General features: G+C 37.9%; 1 protein-coding gene across 2 annotated transcripts in view; it reads right to left on the bottom strand.

Moving 5' to 3' along the window:
- The window catches only part of Ralgapa2 (Ral GTPase activating protein catalytic subunit alpha 2), a 315000-nt gene that overhangs the window by 91318 nt on the left and 204382 nt on the right, over positions 1-19300 (bottom strand). For both annotated transcript variants that reach the window (XM_070006662.1, XM_070006663.1), the window contains 2 exons: positions 17280-17435; positions 9515-9673 (listed from right to left, as the gene is read on the bottom strand). In XM_070006662.1, the coding sequence (XP_069862763.1) occupies positions 9515-9673; positions 17280-17435 (315 nt within the window). The remainder of the gene's footprint in view (positions 1-9514; positions 9674-17279; positions 17436-19300) is intronic.

Below are 19300 nucleotides of genomic sequence, written 5' to 3'. Positions count from 1 at the left end.
TTTTTTTTTTTTTTTGGTCAGTCTTCGGGCCTGAACTCTGTGCCTGGGCGCTGTCCCTCAGCTCTTCAGCTCAAGGCTAGCCCTCTACCACTTGACCCACAGTGCCACTTCTGGCTTTTTCTGCTTATGTGGTGCTGAGGAATTAAACCCAAGGCCTCATGAATGCAAGGCAAACACTCTACCACTGAGCCACCTTCCTAGCCCCTCTTACATACTTTTTGAAAGGAAGTCCTACATAATTCTCTTATCTTTGCTCCTTTGAGACCTCTCAGGTTTCCTTCATGATTTTCCTCTTGCTTTAGGTTTTCTCTATTTTTGTAAAAGAGCCAGGGGCGATGATGTATGTCTGTAATCCCAGCTACAGCTACTTGGAAGGCTGAATCCAAAGAATTGCTTGATTGAGTCCACGAGTTCTGGGCTGCAGTTTGCTATGCCGATCAGATGTCCTCACTAAAGTCGGCATCAGTACAGTGACTTCTAGGGAGATGAGGAATAACAGGTTGCATAAGGAGAGGTGAACCGGCCCAGGCTGGAAATGGAGTAGGTTAAAACTCACATGTTGATCAGTAAAGAATAGGCTCAGGTGTATATATTTTGGTATTTATCCTATTTGGTGTTCTTGGTTTTTCTTAAATCTGCAGTTAGTGTCTGCCATAAATTATGAGTTTCCCTACAGATTTATAAGATCTTTTATAAGATCTGAGACTTTGTTTTTAAGTTGTAGTTTCCTGTCATTATACAATATCCTGATTACTGGTATTATATCCTATGGATACTATAGCTATTATACTATATCCTACTGATATAGAAGTTAAGATATGGAGGAAGGGAGCGTTTTACAGCCCTATGAGCCTGCGCGCCTCAGCTGCTGAGATATTCACAAGTGCTTCTCAGTTTTGGTTTTTGTGCCCTCTCCTTTAATAGGTGAAACAAGAAGGCTAGGGACTTTGGTATTTTTCTTTACCCGTATCATGTGGGTTTTGTTAAAATATCTTCTCTTGTTAAGAATGGAATGTTTTAAATGGATTTAAAAATGTTGTTTCCCTATCTTGCTTCCAATGGATGAGGGGATTTTCTATTTTTATTGTGAGGACCTTACAAGGATTTAGAAGGAAAATTCATAAAAGTGAGGCTCTACCTAAGACCCTCCCTACTTTTTACTTTTTTACCTTGCAGGGTTGTCCAGAAAGTGGCCAATTACACATTTTCTTACCCTAGTACTGGCCCTACCTTTATTAGTTACTGTTCCTGAATCTCAATTCTAGTAAATTGTGTGTGATCCTTTGTATCTGCCTGTTGGCCCAATATGGGAACAAGGGCTTGTCCTGTGACTTCAATTCTTGTAAGTGGTGTTGTTTTATTGTTAGGAGGATAACAGTGACTCTACAAAGCTCTCCTCAGGATGGAAAGACACCTGAAATTAGCAGCCTTCTTCCTTTGCATCCTTTCACTCTGTTTATTTTCTTTGCAATATTTATTCTAATTGGAATGTTTCATGTTCAACCAGTTTACTGGCTATCACATGAAGCAGCCTCAACAGATCTATCTTGTCTGCTTGATTGAAGGACAACGGTTCACTATGGCTTTAACTGTTGGCTATTAATCAAGTTCACTGTCTTATTTGAATTATCCAGGATAAGATCATCATAGAGATGCCTCAAAGGTCAAGGTAGATTGGTCACATGGATGGTCCTGGGGTATTGAGCAGACCTCTGCTGACATTGCTTTTTGTTTGGTGGGTTTGACCAAAGGGCTCCAGAGGTTAAACCAATATTTTTAAAAATTCTAGACAGGATGGTTGGTATTTTTTAATGTGTTGTGTTTTTTTTTGAGTCAGCATGTCTTATGTAGTCCAGGTTGGGTTGGAAATCTTGAGATTTTCATTCTCTATCCCCAAGTGCCAGGATCACAGGTGTACACCATTGGTTCAGGTTAGGTTGAACAAGGTGATTATGATTTCAGTGCCTATAGCACAAAAGAAGCTGTTCAACATGATGAAGGATGAGACTATAGGGTTAGTAGTGATGAGAAATATAAACTCCCCTGACCCCTATGATATTACGTGGGGTAAAAGTAGCACACAGAGGAAAGTTAAGGAGCTACTCATGGTCTAAAGCCACTCAATTGCCAGATCCAGGCAACAAGGACAACAAAAAAACAAATACAAACAAACCAAGAAGAACCTTTTCCTGCTTCTATCTTTAGTAACAACGCTCTTTAAGTGTACTTCTTCCTAAAAGCAGTCCAGTAATCAGTGGGAGCAAATATGTGATTTAAAAAAAGCATGCAAAAAAACCAAACTAGTATATTTCAAGTATAAGACACAAAATACCTTTTAAGGACAAACTCTAATTCTGTAGGTCTTGTTTCTTTTCTACACTAGGGTCCTATATGCTCCTGATACCCCATCTCCTGACCTAGCTAACAGTATGTGCCCTTGTGTGCAGGAGTATAGCAGGGTCTGCCCTTCATCTCTTGGGCCCCAAATGCCCTTCCTACTGAGGTAGATCAGCAAAGAAGAGGAACTGCCTTGCTTTCTGACACAAAGCCTGAACTACACTTTGCCATACAGTGTACATTTACAATAGCTGACTCTGGTTGGCCAAAGGAGAAAAGATAGATGAAATGAGAGGAAGCTGTATATGCCAAATATCAAGTAAAATAAACAGAAAGAAGATGTTAGCTTTCAAGGAAAATCAATGGAGAAGGGATTCTCAAAAACAAGTTGTTGTAAAAGATAAAATAGCAGCTAGGAGCTAATAACAGTGTATAGATTTTCTTCCATTTTAGTGAGGCTTACCATATAACATAAATGTTATTTTTCTTTAGAACTTCTTGTGGGTGTCTCAGTGTTTGAAAAACTGGACAAAAGGGACAACATAAATCCTCCACATCCAGGGAATTCTTTTAATTAGAAGTGGCAATGAATAGAAGAAATCTGGTTTTAGTAACACCTAAATGACAGGTGTCTTTTCACTTAGTTCTCCAAACTATTTCTTTACTAAAATATATATTACGGCTACTAATAATAAATTACCCAAATGGAACATGCCACAGTGATTAATTTAATACATTCCTATTTTTTGAAATTCTGGTCATTTGGCATTATTTTTTTAAATAAATGATTCTCTGTATATCTAAAAGTTAATTTACTTCCTCGAGAATTTCCCAGAATATTTTAAAGGGCATTATTTATTCTCAAAAAGACTTTTACTGAGATTGAGATAAATGTTTAAGAAAATTGTATATTATGAAATAAAGAGAAATTTATATAACCATGTTTCAAAGTAAAAGATACACTTTATGTAATGAGGCCATTCTAACAAGCTTAAAGCCTTTCCTTTCAAACACAGGTACCAAGATGGCTTCCCTTGGTCTCATCTGTGCAAAAGATCTGGTGGCTTTTGGCCTAACAGTCTTTTGCCAGTGTTTTTTAGGCACTTGGTTCAGGGAAAGGTCCAGATCTAGGTGTCATCCTAGAGAGCAATACACACCCAAACATATATGTATACAGGTTCTGTCTGTGTCTGTCTCTCTCTCTCTCTTTTTTTTAATTTAATTTTATTTGTGAACATACTGTACAGAGGAGTTACAATTACATGGGCAGGATAATGCGTACATTTCTTACCAAGCATTGCAGCCTCCTCCTTTGTTTACCCTTCATATCCCTTCCCAGCCTCCCCCCTCCCCCCATCCCAATCCTTCTCCTTCCCCCCCTTTCCCCCTCCCCCCCCCCAGAACCAACGTTGTAAAGCTCGTTTTGGACATGACAACTTGTACTTCTCATTGTTGCAACAGGTCCACCTGTATCCTTAAACAACTGGTTTTTCCCCATCTCCTCCACAAGTTATACTGATATCAAATATAGTGAAAGCAGGGGTTATACTGTGGGGGAGGACATACAAAGCAACAAAGAGATAATCTTATAAATGTGTTAGAAACACATGCATGAAAGAAAAAAACATTAAAATACATATCTAAGGGTTCATTTTCCTGACATCACATTATCTGACCTTTTCTGCTTGACTCATACATCTACTAGATATTACAAATAAGGGAAACCATGGGACCTATGCTTCTTTGGGCCTGGCTTACTTCACTTAATATAATTTTTTCCAAGTTTTTCCATTTCCTAACAAATGGGGCATAGATGGAGGCATAGAATTCCATTGTGTATATATACCACATTTTCTTGATCCATTCATCTACTGAGGGGCATCTGGGTTGGTTCCATATCTTAGCTATGGTAAATAATGCTGCAATAAACATAGTTGTGCTGGTAGCTTTAGTGTGGTCTTGTTTGTAAACATTTGGGTAAATGCCCAAAAGTGGGATTGCTGGGTCATAGGGGAGTTCTATGTGAAGTCTTTTGAGGAACCTCCATACTGCTTTCCAAAGTGGTTGAACAAGTTTACATTCCCACCAACAATGAAGTAAGGTTCCTTTCTGTCCACATCCCCTCCAGCATCTGTTGTTGTTAGAGTTCTTGATTTTTGCTGTTCTAACTGGAGTGAGGTGATATCTCAATGTTGTTTTGATTTGCATTTCTTTTATGGCTAGGGATGTTGAACATTTCTTCATGTGTCTATTGGCCATCCTTCTTTCTTCTTCAGAGAAGTTTCTCTTTAAGTCTTTTGCCCACTTATTTATTGGGCAGTTGTTTCTTTGAGGATTTGTTGTTGGGGGGTTTAATTTTTTGAGTCCCAAGTATATTTTAGATATGAGACCCTTGTCCGTTGTATCTCTCTCTCTTTCACACACACATACACACATACACTCACTCTCTCACTCACTCATTCACTCACTCACTCACTCACTCACTCACTCACTCACTCACTCATGTTGATAAAGCTGTAAGAGAATTAGCTATCACTTTGACTGTCACCAGAGTATTGGTCAGGGCAAATGAAGGAAAGTATGGGCATATAGGACAAAGGATTCAATGGAATCATTTACAAATCTTGAAAGGACTGCAGAGAGGCCAAATTTTATAGTTGAGGAACCTAAGGTCCAAAGAATTTGAGATACCTGCTTAAGATACCTACTCCCTTGTGGCAGCCTTGGAACTAGATCATTGGGGTCTCATCTTCTATCCTATTACACTTTCCTTCTTTATACTCCTAAGAAATGACTGAGTCATCATCAGTTTTTCTCCCATACCCATATCTACTGGGGTAAACTAAGTCGAGTTTGGAGGATGTAAATGTTTTATATTTCTAACAGTAACAGTCTGGTTGAAACAATGAGAGGAAACCTGTCACAAAACTTCCTCTAGTCTTAACAGCTTGTGGTGAAAGCTACTTCAGAACAAACTTATTAGTCAAATGGTTACCATTCAGTCACTAATATGCTTGGAGATTAATATGTTCCAAGCATTAAAACTGATCTTCACCAATAAGCCGGCAAATACTATGAACTTCCATGACTTTCTAGCCATTGAAGACAGGGAAAGCAACATGGGAATTCACTGTAGTGTGGAGGCTTTATGAATCACTTTGCTAATGAACAAATAGGTTGTTTTCACCAACTCCATAAAGTCACTCACACTCTGCCTCACATGCAAGTCTTTTCTGGATAGCTGACTTGGTGATAAAAAATAGGACAAAAACATTAACCCTACTGATAATATATTTCATTTCTATGACCAAAGGACTATTGTGTCAGTATTTATGGAGATGGGCTTATTTCAAAAGAAACTTAACAATTAAATGATCCTGAGAAGCACATTTAAAAATTTAATTCAAAAAGAAACAAAAGTTCAATACAATGCTCAAGAAGTGAGGTTTTTATGTAGGCACACAAGCACATGCACACTCCTTCCACATACTATTTCACAAATGCTGTGTATTATTAAGAGGAGGCGGATTCTGCCAGGCACATAATTTGTATATTTAAGGGAGGTGTATGGAATGAAAAAGCGAAATATGTTAAATTTCAAAGGACTTGGAAGCAATGCTGCCTGTGAGCTTGTATTACAAATAGCCCTACATTATTACATACGCTATTAATGAGGCCAACTGAATGAAAGTACAATTTGAATATGCATGACTCTATCCAATGAGCAGGACTTTTTGTGTACTGATGAGTGGTTTTTTTTCCTCCTAAAAAAGGATTAAAATTATTCTTAGTGAAGTATGGCTGCCCAAAGATCAGTAAAGCAAATGTATTTAGACCACAGAGTCATACTACATTCATATGAAATATACAGGTGCTAAAATGTCCTTGATTCCCTCCAAATTTACACAAATCCTGGTCTTCTAATATCTGTCACCTTAAAGCAACTGCATCATTACAATTTACAAAATTAAAAGATAATGATTTTTGGTGACAATTCCTAAAAGTAGACAAGGCTAAACAAACCTTTTGATTCTAGGCCCTTCACTTTTATAGTAAGGAACACTAGTTATAAGACTGGGGAATGGGTAAATTATTGCACCAAATGGCTGAGAATTAATCTCTGCTGACTAGCTGTAATCTAACGAGGCGTCTGTGTCCCAGGGAGCCTGCAGCATGTCCCTGGCGGTATGTGCACTGTGTCGAGTCTGCGTGGCACCCTTTGTCCTCACTCACAGGCGGCCTTCCCCCTCATTGTCCATAATATCCTCATGCATCTGGGACGCGTGGAATGCATTCACACTAACAGACTTACCATTGTTTTCTCTCAGAAGCTTTGTTGAGCAAAGACTGCATCACGGTTACTGATAATTATATTGCTTAATTAATCAAGACAAAAAAATTTGCAAATCATTGCCTGGTTGCCAAGCAGGGAGATAAAAAATGACAACAATACAAGCTGAGGCAATATAACAAAAGTAACAGCTATCTGATCAGAAATTCTTATATAATGAAGCTATTAATGCTAAAGCGGTTAATGTTAACATTGCTCCAGGTGTCTCTACTTAGATGCAAACAAAAAGGCTAACATTATGGATATAAAAGGCCAAATGTTGCCATGGATTCTGTAACCTGATAGAGAGGACAGCCTTTTCATTTGATTAGGGAATGCAATTTAAATACCAGGGACTGAAGCCAAACAAACAGACTTTCCCTCCAAAAGGCTCTTGCATTCACCCTGGGGTCAGTGGTTGGTGAACAAAAGGTCAGCCACACTTGCCCTGGAAATGTCTGGATTAATTTTATTACACTGTAATGGTTTGTACTTTAAATGTAGGAATAACACTAAATTTCTAGTTGCCCATTATTTTCTTCTTCCCTTTAGGCTTTTTGAATTAAAATATTAAGAAAGCAACTTGCTCAATTCCTCTTGTCAGGTCTCATGGCCAAATTATCAAACTTACACATTTTGAATAAAATTTTTAAAGGTAAATTAAAAATGATAGCACTCTTATGTATCTTTTGTTACTATTTTAAACATAATTTTTGAGACTATAAAATGAACTGAAAGGTTCTTCATGTTCTTTATTTACTTCAACAATAAATGTGACATTTTTAAGACATTAAATGGCATTTTAAAAGACTAAGTTGAAAATGAATTAATAAAGCCAGCTAATCCACGCTAAATACTAAAGAAACAAATTTTCTAGTTTTGAGAGGTAAAAGAGAATAAATTTATTGGTTTTCTAATATTAAAATTCTCAGTTTAATTTTAAAAATTAAGGCAATACAAATACAAAGAGTAGACAATGTTAGCACTAATCCTTTCCTGATGGTACAAAATTGGAACACTTCACATACACTAAGGGCTGAATAAGAGATAATATAAATATTTGATATGAAGTTTTGGCATCTTCACCCTATCAATAGGAGAGCCTTATTCTTTTGCATCAGATATTAAATTTCCTGGATTTAAGACTCCCATCTATCTAGTTTTATAAAAGAAAAAATGTATGCTAAACTTGGCATTCATTAATAACTTTATTTCTATGACAGTAACTATAGAAAAAATACTATAGCAATAATAATAATAATAGCTAATGCTAAAATAGCTTTCATTCTAGGTCAGGCAATATTTGAAGCACCTTTTCACTTATTACCCCATTTATCACAGGTTATTACTATTATTAATAATATTATTATAAATCTCAATTTGAATATAAATCTCAGTGGCCTATTATTTTAAATTTTAAAAAAGTTTAAAAATGGTATTGTTGTACTTAATGCACTATGTGATTCTCTTGTTTCTTTTGTATGTTCTTCCCCCACAGTATAACCCCTGTTTTCACTATCTGATTCCCATGTCTTCCATCTTGTAGATACATTTTTCTAATTTGGAGAGGGAAAGGGATATAACTAAATGCTTAAATAAGGATATAGGTTGACCCATTGTAACAATGCAATGTACAAGAACTTTACAATTTCTGGGGTGGGGGAGGAGTTTGGGAGGTGGGGAGGCAGGGGATGGTAGGGGGAAAACAAAGGAGGAGGTAACAATGCTTGATAGGAAGTATATTCATTACCCTACTCATGTAACTGTAACCCCTTTGTACAGTATTTTTACCATAAAAATATATATGGAAAAGAAAAAAAATGGTAATGTTCATCTCCTTCAGAACACATTGGAATGAAAATAAAGATTACATTTAATAGTAGACTGAAAAACACTTGAAGAGTGCCTTAATACTCTAAATATTTAATTAAAAAACTCTTCATAAGAGTTCATAAAGAGGCTGGGAATGTGGCTTAGGTAGAGTGCTTGCCTTGCATGCATGAAGCCCTGGGTTCAATTCCTCAGTAGCACATAAACAGAAAAATCTGGAAGTGATGCTGTGGCTCAAGTGGCGGAGTGCTAGCCTTGAGTAAAAAGAAGCTCAGAGACAGTGCCCAGGCCCTGAGTTCAAGCCCCAGGCCAAAAAAAAGGGAAAAAAAGAGTTCATAAGAACTTCTTCATAAGAAGTTCAAAACAAAAGTAAGTTACTACATAAAGTATTGTCAAGCCATCACTACAGGCATGACAAGTATGGAAAACAGCAGCTGGTACACAGGGCATAGACTATTGGATTGTTCTAGCCAGTCCCATGATCAATACCAATTGACATAACTGAATTGATTCTGTGGCAAGGTGCTTTGATTAATACCCATCATGTTGGCTGTGCTTTAAGGGCACAGTCTCTTTGTGGACATGCTCAAAATCCTTCAGTTCTGACCTCTTTTAGTACTGGTCAGAGGCTGATAAGTTCAATGCCTATCCTCAGACAATTTTGGGTTCTATACCCACAGATATCCCCCAAATGCGAGTATAATAAAGAGGTCTTTCAACTTTTACTAAATCAATGTGCCCCGTTTTTAAAATTAAAATATTTCAAACATTACATTTTGAAAGCTTAAAAAATTTTAAATTATAAGTTTCTCTGACAAATTTTCAAAGGGGCCAAGAATACAATATGGAATTTTATGCTCATGATTAAAATTCTAGTTCACACTGCATTCTTACATAATGACACATACATATTTGGATATTTATGTAAGATATTCATCAGTTGGAAGAGTTTCCTTGAATTCAAATGATTGGTTTCAATAACTGTGAATTGGATGGCCAATGCTGTAGAAAACATACCTCAGGTTTCTTCGTTATTGCAATAAAGAACATGTGATTCTTCATTGGGTAAATAATGATTGAAACGTCTCCAAAGGCAGTTGGGATAATACCCCTGCGGTAGTCCCGGGAGTGTTCAGACCAGACGATGTGGACCTCATCATTCCCCAAGTGACGGAGCTGCAACAGAAAATTGGCTTTTTATTAATCAAGGTGATAACAGCAGTTTATAAGGGGTCATGGTTTACAAATTGAATTATAAAACTCAGAGGAAAAAGTATTTTATTCCCAAAGTAGGGTACAACATGGATGCCTTTATGAGAACTTTAAAAAGCACAATTCCATAAAAATACATTCTTCATCTATGAGGTACATTGGGTGCTAAGCTCATAATTCCAAGTATTAAGGACATTCTACTTGAATGAGGCACCTACTTTTCAAGGTCTCTTTTATTTCCTTAATGGGTTTTTCTTCTTTGTCAGAATCATATGCTTTGTTTTGATGAGCATGGCTCTAAAAATTAGTGTCAAGATTATTTTTATGCTATATTAGTACTTTAAGCCTCTTAACTCAGTGGATATTAAGCAGAATATAAGTCAACATAAACCATTATAACAGAAATGTTAATAAATGTATAAGTAATTAAGTCTTTGGATAAACATTTTAAAAGCAAATGTATAAAATTACACTAACTTAGGAAAAATAGATATATAATTTGGTAGGAATTCTAGTATCTGACATTTTAAATTTAAATTAAATGGTAAATTTAAAAGTTCTGTAAGAGGGGGCTGGGAAGGTGGCTCAGCGGTAGAGTGCTTGCCTCACATGCATGAGGCCCTGGGTTTGATTCCTCAGCACCACATAAACAGAAAAGGCTGGAAGTGGCACTGTAGTTCAAGTGGTAGAGCTCTAGCCTTGAGCTGAAGAGCTCAGGGACAGTGCCCAGGACTAGAGTTCAAGCCCCAAGACTGACCAAAAAAAAAAAAATTCTGTAAAAGTGGGGCACTGGTGGCTCATGCCTCTAGTCCTAGCTACTCAGGAGGCTGAGATCTAAGGATCATGGTTCAAAGTCAGCCTGGGCATTTAAGTCCGTGAGACTCTTATCTCTAATAAACCACTAGAAAACCAGAAATGGTGCTGTGGTTCAAGCAGTAGAGTGCTCTCCTTTAGCTGAAGAGCATAGGGACAGTACCCTAGCACACAGAGTTCAAGCCCCATGACTAACAAAAAAAAAGAAAAAGAAAAAGAAAAACAAAGTTCTTTAAGAGCACCAATGTGTTTCATCTATCATCCTGTTTAATCTTCCCAAATACACCCTGAGATATCCTATGCTACCTTCATCTCACCTTGCAATGAGGAAATAGGTGCTCAGGAAGGTGAAAGCTGCTATGCCTCCCCAAGCCCACATGAACAGTCTTGAAGCCAGGTAGGCTAGGAACATGGACTGATGCACTGGTTCAATGCTATTTTTACTATTCCACAACTATCTAAGCCTATATCAAAGTTGCTTTATTGTAACACCACAAGGATCTTAGCCTACTTGTTCATTTGTTGTTGTTTTTTTTTAATAATTGTATACATATAGAGGCTTTAAACTCCAAAAAACAAATTATAGACTCATGGTCCTTTTTAAGGAGGCCTTAGCAGATAGATTTCAGGAAGAACTTTGTGAGAGTTCTTTCAGGGCCAAGCTGTGACACTTGCAAGAACAACCTTGATAAACCTCCTGTATGATAACTTCACTAGAGAAAGCTGCATGTGAAATCAGTTTAGAAGTCTAAAAGGAGGATTTGAACAGATTGTATAGATTAAAAAATGCTGACTGGTAAAAGCCTTTGATGCCTACTTGGAATGTGAGTTTCTGTCTCTGCATCTAGCAGCAGAAGGTTGCTATCTATCACCTTAAAAAAAGTCTTTTCTTCGTTTTGTTATTCCCCTTCTCCTCCCCAGATTAGATAAATGTATATACAAGATGCAGGGTACCAAAATCAAGTATAGTGACAACAGGGGATATACCAGAGGGGGAAGAACATACAAAGGAAACAAAAAAAATCATATAGTACATTTAAAACAATAACAACAAATATAGACCTCTTGTGTCCATATCTTGAGGTTCATTTCACTTAGCATCATTTTATATGGACATATGTACATAGCTTTTGAGCTTTTCAGCTCATCTGATAAGATAATCCTATATGTATATTAATTATTGCAAATAAGGGAAACCATGGGACCTAAATTTCTTTGGGACTGGCTTACTTCACTTAATATAATTTTTTCCAAGTCTTTCCATTTCCTAACAAATGGGGCAATGTCATTCTTTCTGATGGAGAAATAGAATTCCATTGTGTATATATACCACATTTTCTTGATCCACTCATCTACTGAGAGGCATCTGGGTTGGTACCATAGCTTAGCTATGGTGAATAATGCTGCAATAAACACAGTTGTGCTGGTAGCTTTAGTATGGCCTTGTTTGCACTGAAACAAGGACACAGGATGACCCATTGCAACAACAATACCCACAGGACAGTATATTGGAAACAAACTTTACAACTTCGGGTGGCGGGGGAGGGAGGTAGGGATGGGTGTGGGAGTGGGGGGAGGGAAGGGATAGTGGAACAACAGGAAAGGGGTAACAATGGTCAACAAGTAACGTACTCATTGCCTCACTCATGTAACTGTAACCCCTCTGTACAACATCTTTACAATGAAATAAAATTTAAAAAAATGTCTTTCTTGCTTCCTTGCTTATTTAACAGCTGAAATAAAAAAAAAATAGATCAAATCATGGCTTGGAAGGTGGCTCAGTGGTAGAGTTTGCCTTGCATGCATGAGGCCCTAGGTTTGATTCCTCAGTACCACATAAGCAGAAAAAGCCAGAAGTGGCACTCTGGTTCAAGTGGTAGTGCTAGCCTTGAGCTGAAGAGCTGAGGGACAGTGCCCAGGCCCAGAGTTCAGGCCCCATGACCAACACACACACACAAAACCCAAATCAAATTAAAAAGCACCTTAGCAAAATAGAAATGTTGTATCAAACCTAATGTTTTAGTTAAGTTTGAAAGAATTAAAAAAGAATTCTCAGGAATATTGCATATTTAAAACATGGTAGCATAAATACTATTTTCTTTTACAGATTACAGATTTTCCACAAAGAAAAAATATCATCACCCTCAACATGGCCTCTTTTCCATTTATTAGGTTACAAAGAAAGTTTGTTGCAATGCCTGCTTATTCTTCACTCTCTCATACTTGTTCTGACTGTACAAGTCAGTTATTTAAAAAGAGACTTGCACCTGTACCTTTGTACCTATACTGAGGGTGCACAATTCAATTATATTTGAATATGGGCTCTAGGACAAGTGCAATTACAGGAGCTGAGTACAAGTCATGATGAACCAGAACAATTTAATGGAATTGACAACTTTCCAAATGCAAAAATTACCTAGTGTATCTTTTTTCTCCCTCACCATCCAACATATAAATACTAGATTGTACAATATATTGTGTAGCAAGCAAAAGGTATAGCCAATTAAATACACAAAGAAAGAAAAAAAGACAATGGTATTTCATAGCAGTGCTGAACATTTCCTTGTATACTATTTTGTCCTTTCCTTTCTCTTCTTCTTCCCCTTTCCTTCTTTTCTTCAGTGGTAGGGATAAAACTGAGGGCCTTGTGTATGCTAAGCAAGTACTTCTAAACTCTGCTCTGTCCCTATTCCTATCTTTTCCATTTTAATAAACCATGCAAGGACCTTACAATAGTCCTACAATTCTATCTTTTTGTAGAAAATAGCTCCACAGTCAGACAGCTTTTCAAAGGGAATGTGGATAATACCCAACTGAAACCCTAGAAAGAACTTAAACCAATATAAAGTAGTGAGAATCGGTCTCGCCCTAGAGCTCAAGCAACTCTCATTCTGAAGAGTTCAGGGCCCCTTGTTATAATTGCTGGTACATTCAAATGGGAACCTACCAAATGCTGCTTACATGTGCTTCTACCACCTGATGTCAGCACCCAACACCTGTAATAGGTTCCTTTGATGCACAAATATCAAATGAAAGTATAATCTCTGAAGTGGTACAGTGATACTGAAATTTTTCAGTTATTCTCTCCTTTCTAAATTGGGTTATTCAATCACATATTATATAACCTATTCTCACAAGTACAGCAAGAGAGAGCAGTATCACACTAATAGACTCTCCTTTCCAGTGTACTGATTCTGTAATTAAGGAAGACCTATTTTTGTGTAGATATCTACACAAAATGAAAACATATATATATATATATATATATATATATATATATATATATATATACTACATATTGTACATTTATTTATGCACACCCACATAAACAATGACCAAAATCTTCTAGGGCATACAAACTTTGCTTTTGATTAGAATGGTACAGTGGGTATTTCAAAATGAACTTTCATGTTTTTTTATAGTATTTGAACGATCTTTGGATGAGAAGAATCTTTATCTTTTAAAAACTGTGCATGTGAATGTAGCATGCGTATGTGTTTTACTGGAGATGAATCCCAGGGCTTCATACATGTTAGGCAACAATTCTACCACTGAGCTTTGTGTAGCTGTCTTGAATGTCATGATCCCCCAACTTCTGGACACACTGTACTTTTGATTAGCTAAATGATAAAACTGAGTTAAGGCTATAGGACAAATTCACTGATATGTTTAAAGCAAAGAAGAAAAAACTGCATCCTCTTCTGCCTACAACAAAATTGATCTGGACAATCTGTTCATCATGCCAAAATACTCTGGAAACTTAAAGAGATTTCTGTATAGAGATTTGACTTTGTCTGAGAATTTTGATGTAATGCCTTCAAATTAGAAACCCACTGATGGGTTTGTTTAGGGCACATGAGTCAAGTTGATCTAAGGCATGTGCCTCTGGGAATAGACTGGTGAGTCTTGCCCTGGAATGGAGCTGGCATTCCTGTCAGCTTTGCTTCTTCTTCCAAATAGGATGTTCACTGAAGTCTCAAGAAATCAACTCTACTTCATGTCCTAACAGAGTTCTAAAGTCCCTATGCTCAAGCAATTCTGCCTGCTGCTGCCAGGCTGCACGCCACTGGTGACACTAGTCATGGTCCACACCTAATAGGCTGACCTCCTTTCCCAACTAATTGCATTACATCGCCAGCTGGCTCCAGAAGGAGTCGTCTGTTTGATTGAAGAATTCCTGCTCCTCAGTGGGCCCGGCTGCTACTTTTACTAAGTAACAGTCAGGCCTGACATCCCCATTGTTTAGCTGACAGTCTGCCCATCCTAAAATCTAAGTTTTATTTGTAAATTAACCAAGAAACTTCCTGCCAGAACAGCCCTGCCTGGAGACTGATAATGTGGGCCTTTCATCCCTTTTCACTCGTACTGTATCACTGCCAATTTGTTTTTTATGCGGCTAGCTAGCCTGAGGCTATAAAAGCCTTGTAAGACATAAGTGCAATTATAGTCCTGGAGTCAAATGAATTGGACAAATCCAATAGCACAGCTCTGTCCCCACTCTGCAAACCCCTACAGCAGTTAGATTAGCTGTGAAAAATCTAATCTAGCTAGAGCTAACAAATTTCTGCAGCGAAGGATCAAGAGTTCAGAATGGGGTTGCAACCAGACTGCAGAATTGAAAAAGTCCCCCCATGACAGGGGCAGAAAAGAACATGAATCACTTTAGAATTTTGCAGCTCATTTTTTAAGCTGTTAGAGACAATTTATTTAGAATAAGACAAGGAACTGTGGGCTGCTGTTACTGTGTCTGAATTTTAGTCTAGCTGTGAGACATCCTGATAAAGAGAGTTTATCACTAATGATGCTAAATCTCAGAACTGCAAAAGGTATCAGTTGAATTTTGATTATGACAGTGGGGAATCTTTCAACCAGGCCAAGTCTTAGAACATTATTTATAACACGGCTTTTTATCAAAAAAACAACATGTCTTAAAAAAAAACCCAAAAATGAAAAAAAATCTGATTTATTTAGCAATACTTAAATATTTTCCACAGAGATCTTTTAACAATATAGTTATATGCCATAAGAAAATCATAAAATATGGTGACACATCTGCAGAATTGTAAAAATTTACACATTTAAAAAATGTGTGAGGCTCGCTTGAGAAATCCATAAATCATGTTAGGCTCTGAGACACTAATGAAGGACAAGGTCCTGATTTCTAAGACCTTGGCAGCCAGAGGCAGCCATCAGAACCCAAGACAGAGAAGCAGCTCCTCTAATGCCAGTAGAAACCAGTACCTGGCTACCATCTCTTGCTGTGGAGTTCCTTTTCCCAGGGAACCCAGTGTACCATGCTGGGCTATGCAGGTAGAAGGCTGCTGAGTTTCTGAATGCAAATTATGTTTTATATATCTGAAACACTTGATCACTATGAAAATTGTCTGTGACAGAGTTGTGACGGAAGTTCTGATGTCTCACATGCACTGTTGCCTACTGTTTACATAGTCCAAATGTCTATAGCTACAGTGGAGTGAAAAAACAAAACCACACTAAAAAGACAGTGTTGTCCATGAGTTATCACCTGGCTGATAATTGGCAATGGTTAAAAACAAGAATCAATTAGACCAATGGACATTAACAGGGGCAGATGGTTGGAGCGATCTTACCAGGCACAATACTAAGCAATTTTGCATGAATCATTTACACTGTGACATGGGCCGCATTTTTATCTTATTGAATAGATGAGAAACCGAGGGACTATCTGTTGAAATAACTGGACATACACTTGATCACAGGTTTGTCTATCTTCAGGGCCTGGCTCTAACCACATCATCACTCAGTTCCTCGAATCTGTGTTGTAGGAAAATGGGTATGAAATTGGGATTCCAGGCTCCATCTCAAGCTCACAGGTCAGATGAGTATAAAACATAATTGCACTGGGACTTTCTAACTCATCTGGAAACTTGAGGTGTGGCTTATTTTCCAGACTAAACTTCTCTTTTAGTAAGGTAATTCTGACCCCCCAACACAGGATCTCTTGAAGTGAACATGCGGAGGCTGTGAAGTACAAAGCTATTTCCTTGAGGGCACTGCGCCCAGGGAACAAGGTATCTTTTCAAGTTCAGGGAAAAATGCCCAGCAGGGCCAAAGCTAAAGAAGAATAAAAGAGTGAGCAGCAAAGTTGGGACAGCAGCACATCTGAAGCTGTCATTTTGGTAGATGCTCTCAACTCACTTCCAGCAAACCTGGGAAGGAATGCTTTCCTAGAGCTCCATGAGTAGTTTTATGATATAGGCTATTATACACTGTGGTCATCATCAATCTGTGAGGTAAAAACGTTATTTTCTGTCACATATTACTAGAGAAGATCCTTTTTCCCAGCCCTTAATCTCAGAACCTAAATTTGTCCAAGATAGTATTTTATATTCACCACAACTGTATCCTAATCCAGAGAGCTGGGTGCTGGTGGTTCACACCTGTAATCCTAGCTACTCAGGAAGCTGAGATCTGAGGATCACTGTTCAAATTCAGCCCAGGCAGAAAAGTCCCAGAGAAACTCTTATTTCCAATTCAAAAACTGGAAGTGGAGCTATAGCTCAAAGTGGTAGATTGCTAGCCTTGAGTAAAAATGCTAAAGGACAGTGCCCAGGCCCGGAGTTCAAGCTCCACGATGATGACCACCACCACCACCACCAAAAGAAGAGTCCAGAGGAAAGAAGCCTCAGTGTTCATTGGACCTGGTATTTATTCAGTGTCAGTGAATCCTACCTATCTACCTGGGAGCTTTGTGTATGTCCCCAAGGAGGTACTTTACCTTTTTGGTAAGCGAATCATCTGAGTCTGATGGCATCCGAGTGGAAACGTGGAAAATCACTTCCACAGTGGAGGTAGCATAGTAAGGAGCAGTCTGCCCTGTGCTGCCATTGCGTTGAAGGCCACCCATGAACCCACAATGGGTTGAGAGATCCACCTGATGAAGGGCACATATAAGCAAAAGAGTAGGGGTCAATCCTGAGCTGTTCTCACTCATTAGAAGGAGTGTAAATTTAGAAAAAGAACAAGTCATTTTCATTTCAATATATTTTTTTCTGATTATAAACATATATACAAGGTTAGACAAGGTTAAAATTTTACTAAAATAAAGAATAATAAGAATGCAAAAGTGAAATTGTTCTGTAATTCTAACTAAAGAAAATAACCATCAATTTTTTAAGGGTTAGCTTAGTGTGGCTCAGTGGTGAAGTACTTGCCTAGCATGTGCAAGGCCCTGGGTTTGATCCCTAGCATAGCAAACAAGCAAACAAACAAACCTCATTAACTAATCATTAAGGGGTACAAATGTTACACAATTTAGCAGTCATCCCTAAAGTGCCATCAAAAGGGTTGTTCCAGTTTGTACAATCTCCAAGTATAAGGCAATTCATTTTAAAGTATGACATACATATTTACTTCTTAGTTACTCAATCTAAATATACTTTCTTGTAATTTTTCTTCTGGTAAAGCACCTATTTTAACACACATGAATTACAAAAATCTCTCCTTTGCCATATCCAATCAATGTACACTCTGAATTAATGTTCTAGTTTTTCTCAAATTCTAATTAAGAAAGTATAGTTTAAAAACATAGCCAAAAATATGTCAAATAATAAATATATTCTATGGCAAATAAAAAAAGGAGCTGGTGGCTTGTTCCTATAATCCTAACTACTTAGGAGTCTAAAATCTGAGAATCATAGTTTGAAGCCAATCCAGGCAAAATAGTCTGTGAGACTCACATCTTAAATTAACTACCAAAAAAGCAGGACGTACAGGTACGGCTCAAATGGTAGAGCACTAGCCTTTAGCAAAAAATCTCAGGGGGGCTGGGAAGGTGGCTCAGTGGTAGAGCACTTGCCTTGCATGCATGAGGCCCTGGGTTCGATTCCTAGCACCACATAAGGCAAAAAAGAAAAAAAGCCGGAAGTGGCACTGTGGCTCAAGTGGTAAAGTGCTAGCCTTGAGCCGAAGAGCTGAGGGACAACACCCAGGCCCAGAGTTCAGGCCCCGTGACCGGACCCCCCCCCAAAAAAAAAAATCTCAGGGATAATGCTCAGGCCCTGAGTGCAAGCCCCAGGACCAACAACAACAACAAAAAAAGTAAAAGAATATTTTGATTTAACAGAAATACAATAGCTCTTAGAATAAAACCTACTTGGAAGCTGGTAGCTCATGCCTGTAATTCTAGCTATTCAGGAGGCTGAGATCTAAGGATCACAGTTCAAAGCCAGTCTAGAAAATCCATGAGATTCTTTTTTTATTTTTTATTTTAAATATTTTAGTTTATTGTAAAGTTGCTGTACAGAGAGGTTACAGTTACATGAATAAGGTAATGAGTCCATTCTTGTCGAACATTGTTACCCACTCCGTTTTTCTCTCACTATCCCTCCCACCCTTCCCCCCCACCACCTTGCCACCACCCCGAAGTTGTAACATCTATGAGACTCTTATTTCCAATTAACCACCTAAAAGAACCTGGAAGTGGAGCTGTGGCTCAAATGGTAGAGCTCTAGCTTTGAATACAAAAGCAGGGACAGTGTCCGGCCTCAAGTTTAAGCCTCCAGACTGGTATCCACATGTGAGCAAACATGTTTGCACACACAGATACACAAGGCAAAAACAAAAAACAAAAAGCCTACTTGGACTTTTTTGAAAACACATGCTTTTGATCTTGATGTACTCTTTCCATGTCCTTATCTTTACAGCAAGCTCCTTGCAGGCAAATTGTGCATAAGTACAACATGAGGGTTTCTCCTTAGCATATATAACTAATAACAAGAAAAATTATAATAGGTATTT

The sequence above is a fragment of the Dipodomys merriami genome, unplaced genomic scaffold (genome assembly GCF_024711535.1).
Source record: "Dipodomys merriami isolate MVZ:Mamm:240054 unplaced genomic scaffold, mDipMer1.0.p SCAF_7, whole genome shotgun sequence".
Taxonomy (NCBI): Eukaryota; Metazoa; Chordata; class Mammalia; order Rodentia; family Heteromyidae; genus Dipodomys; species Dipodomys merriami.
The sequence above is the reverse complement of the archived record's forward strand: the minus strand, read 5'-3'. Positions and strand labels throughout refer to the sequence as shown.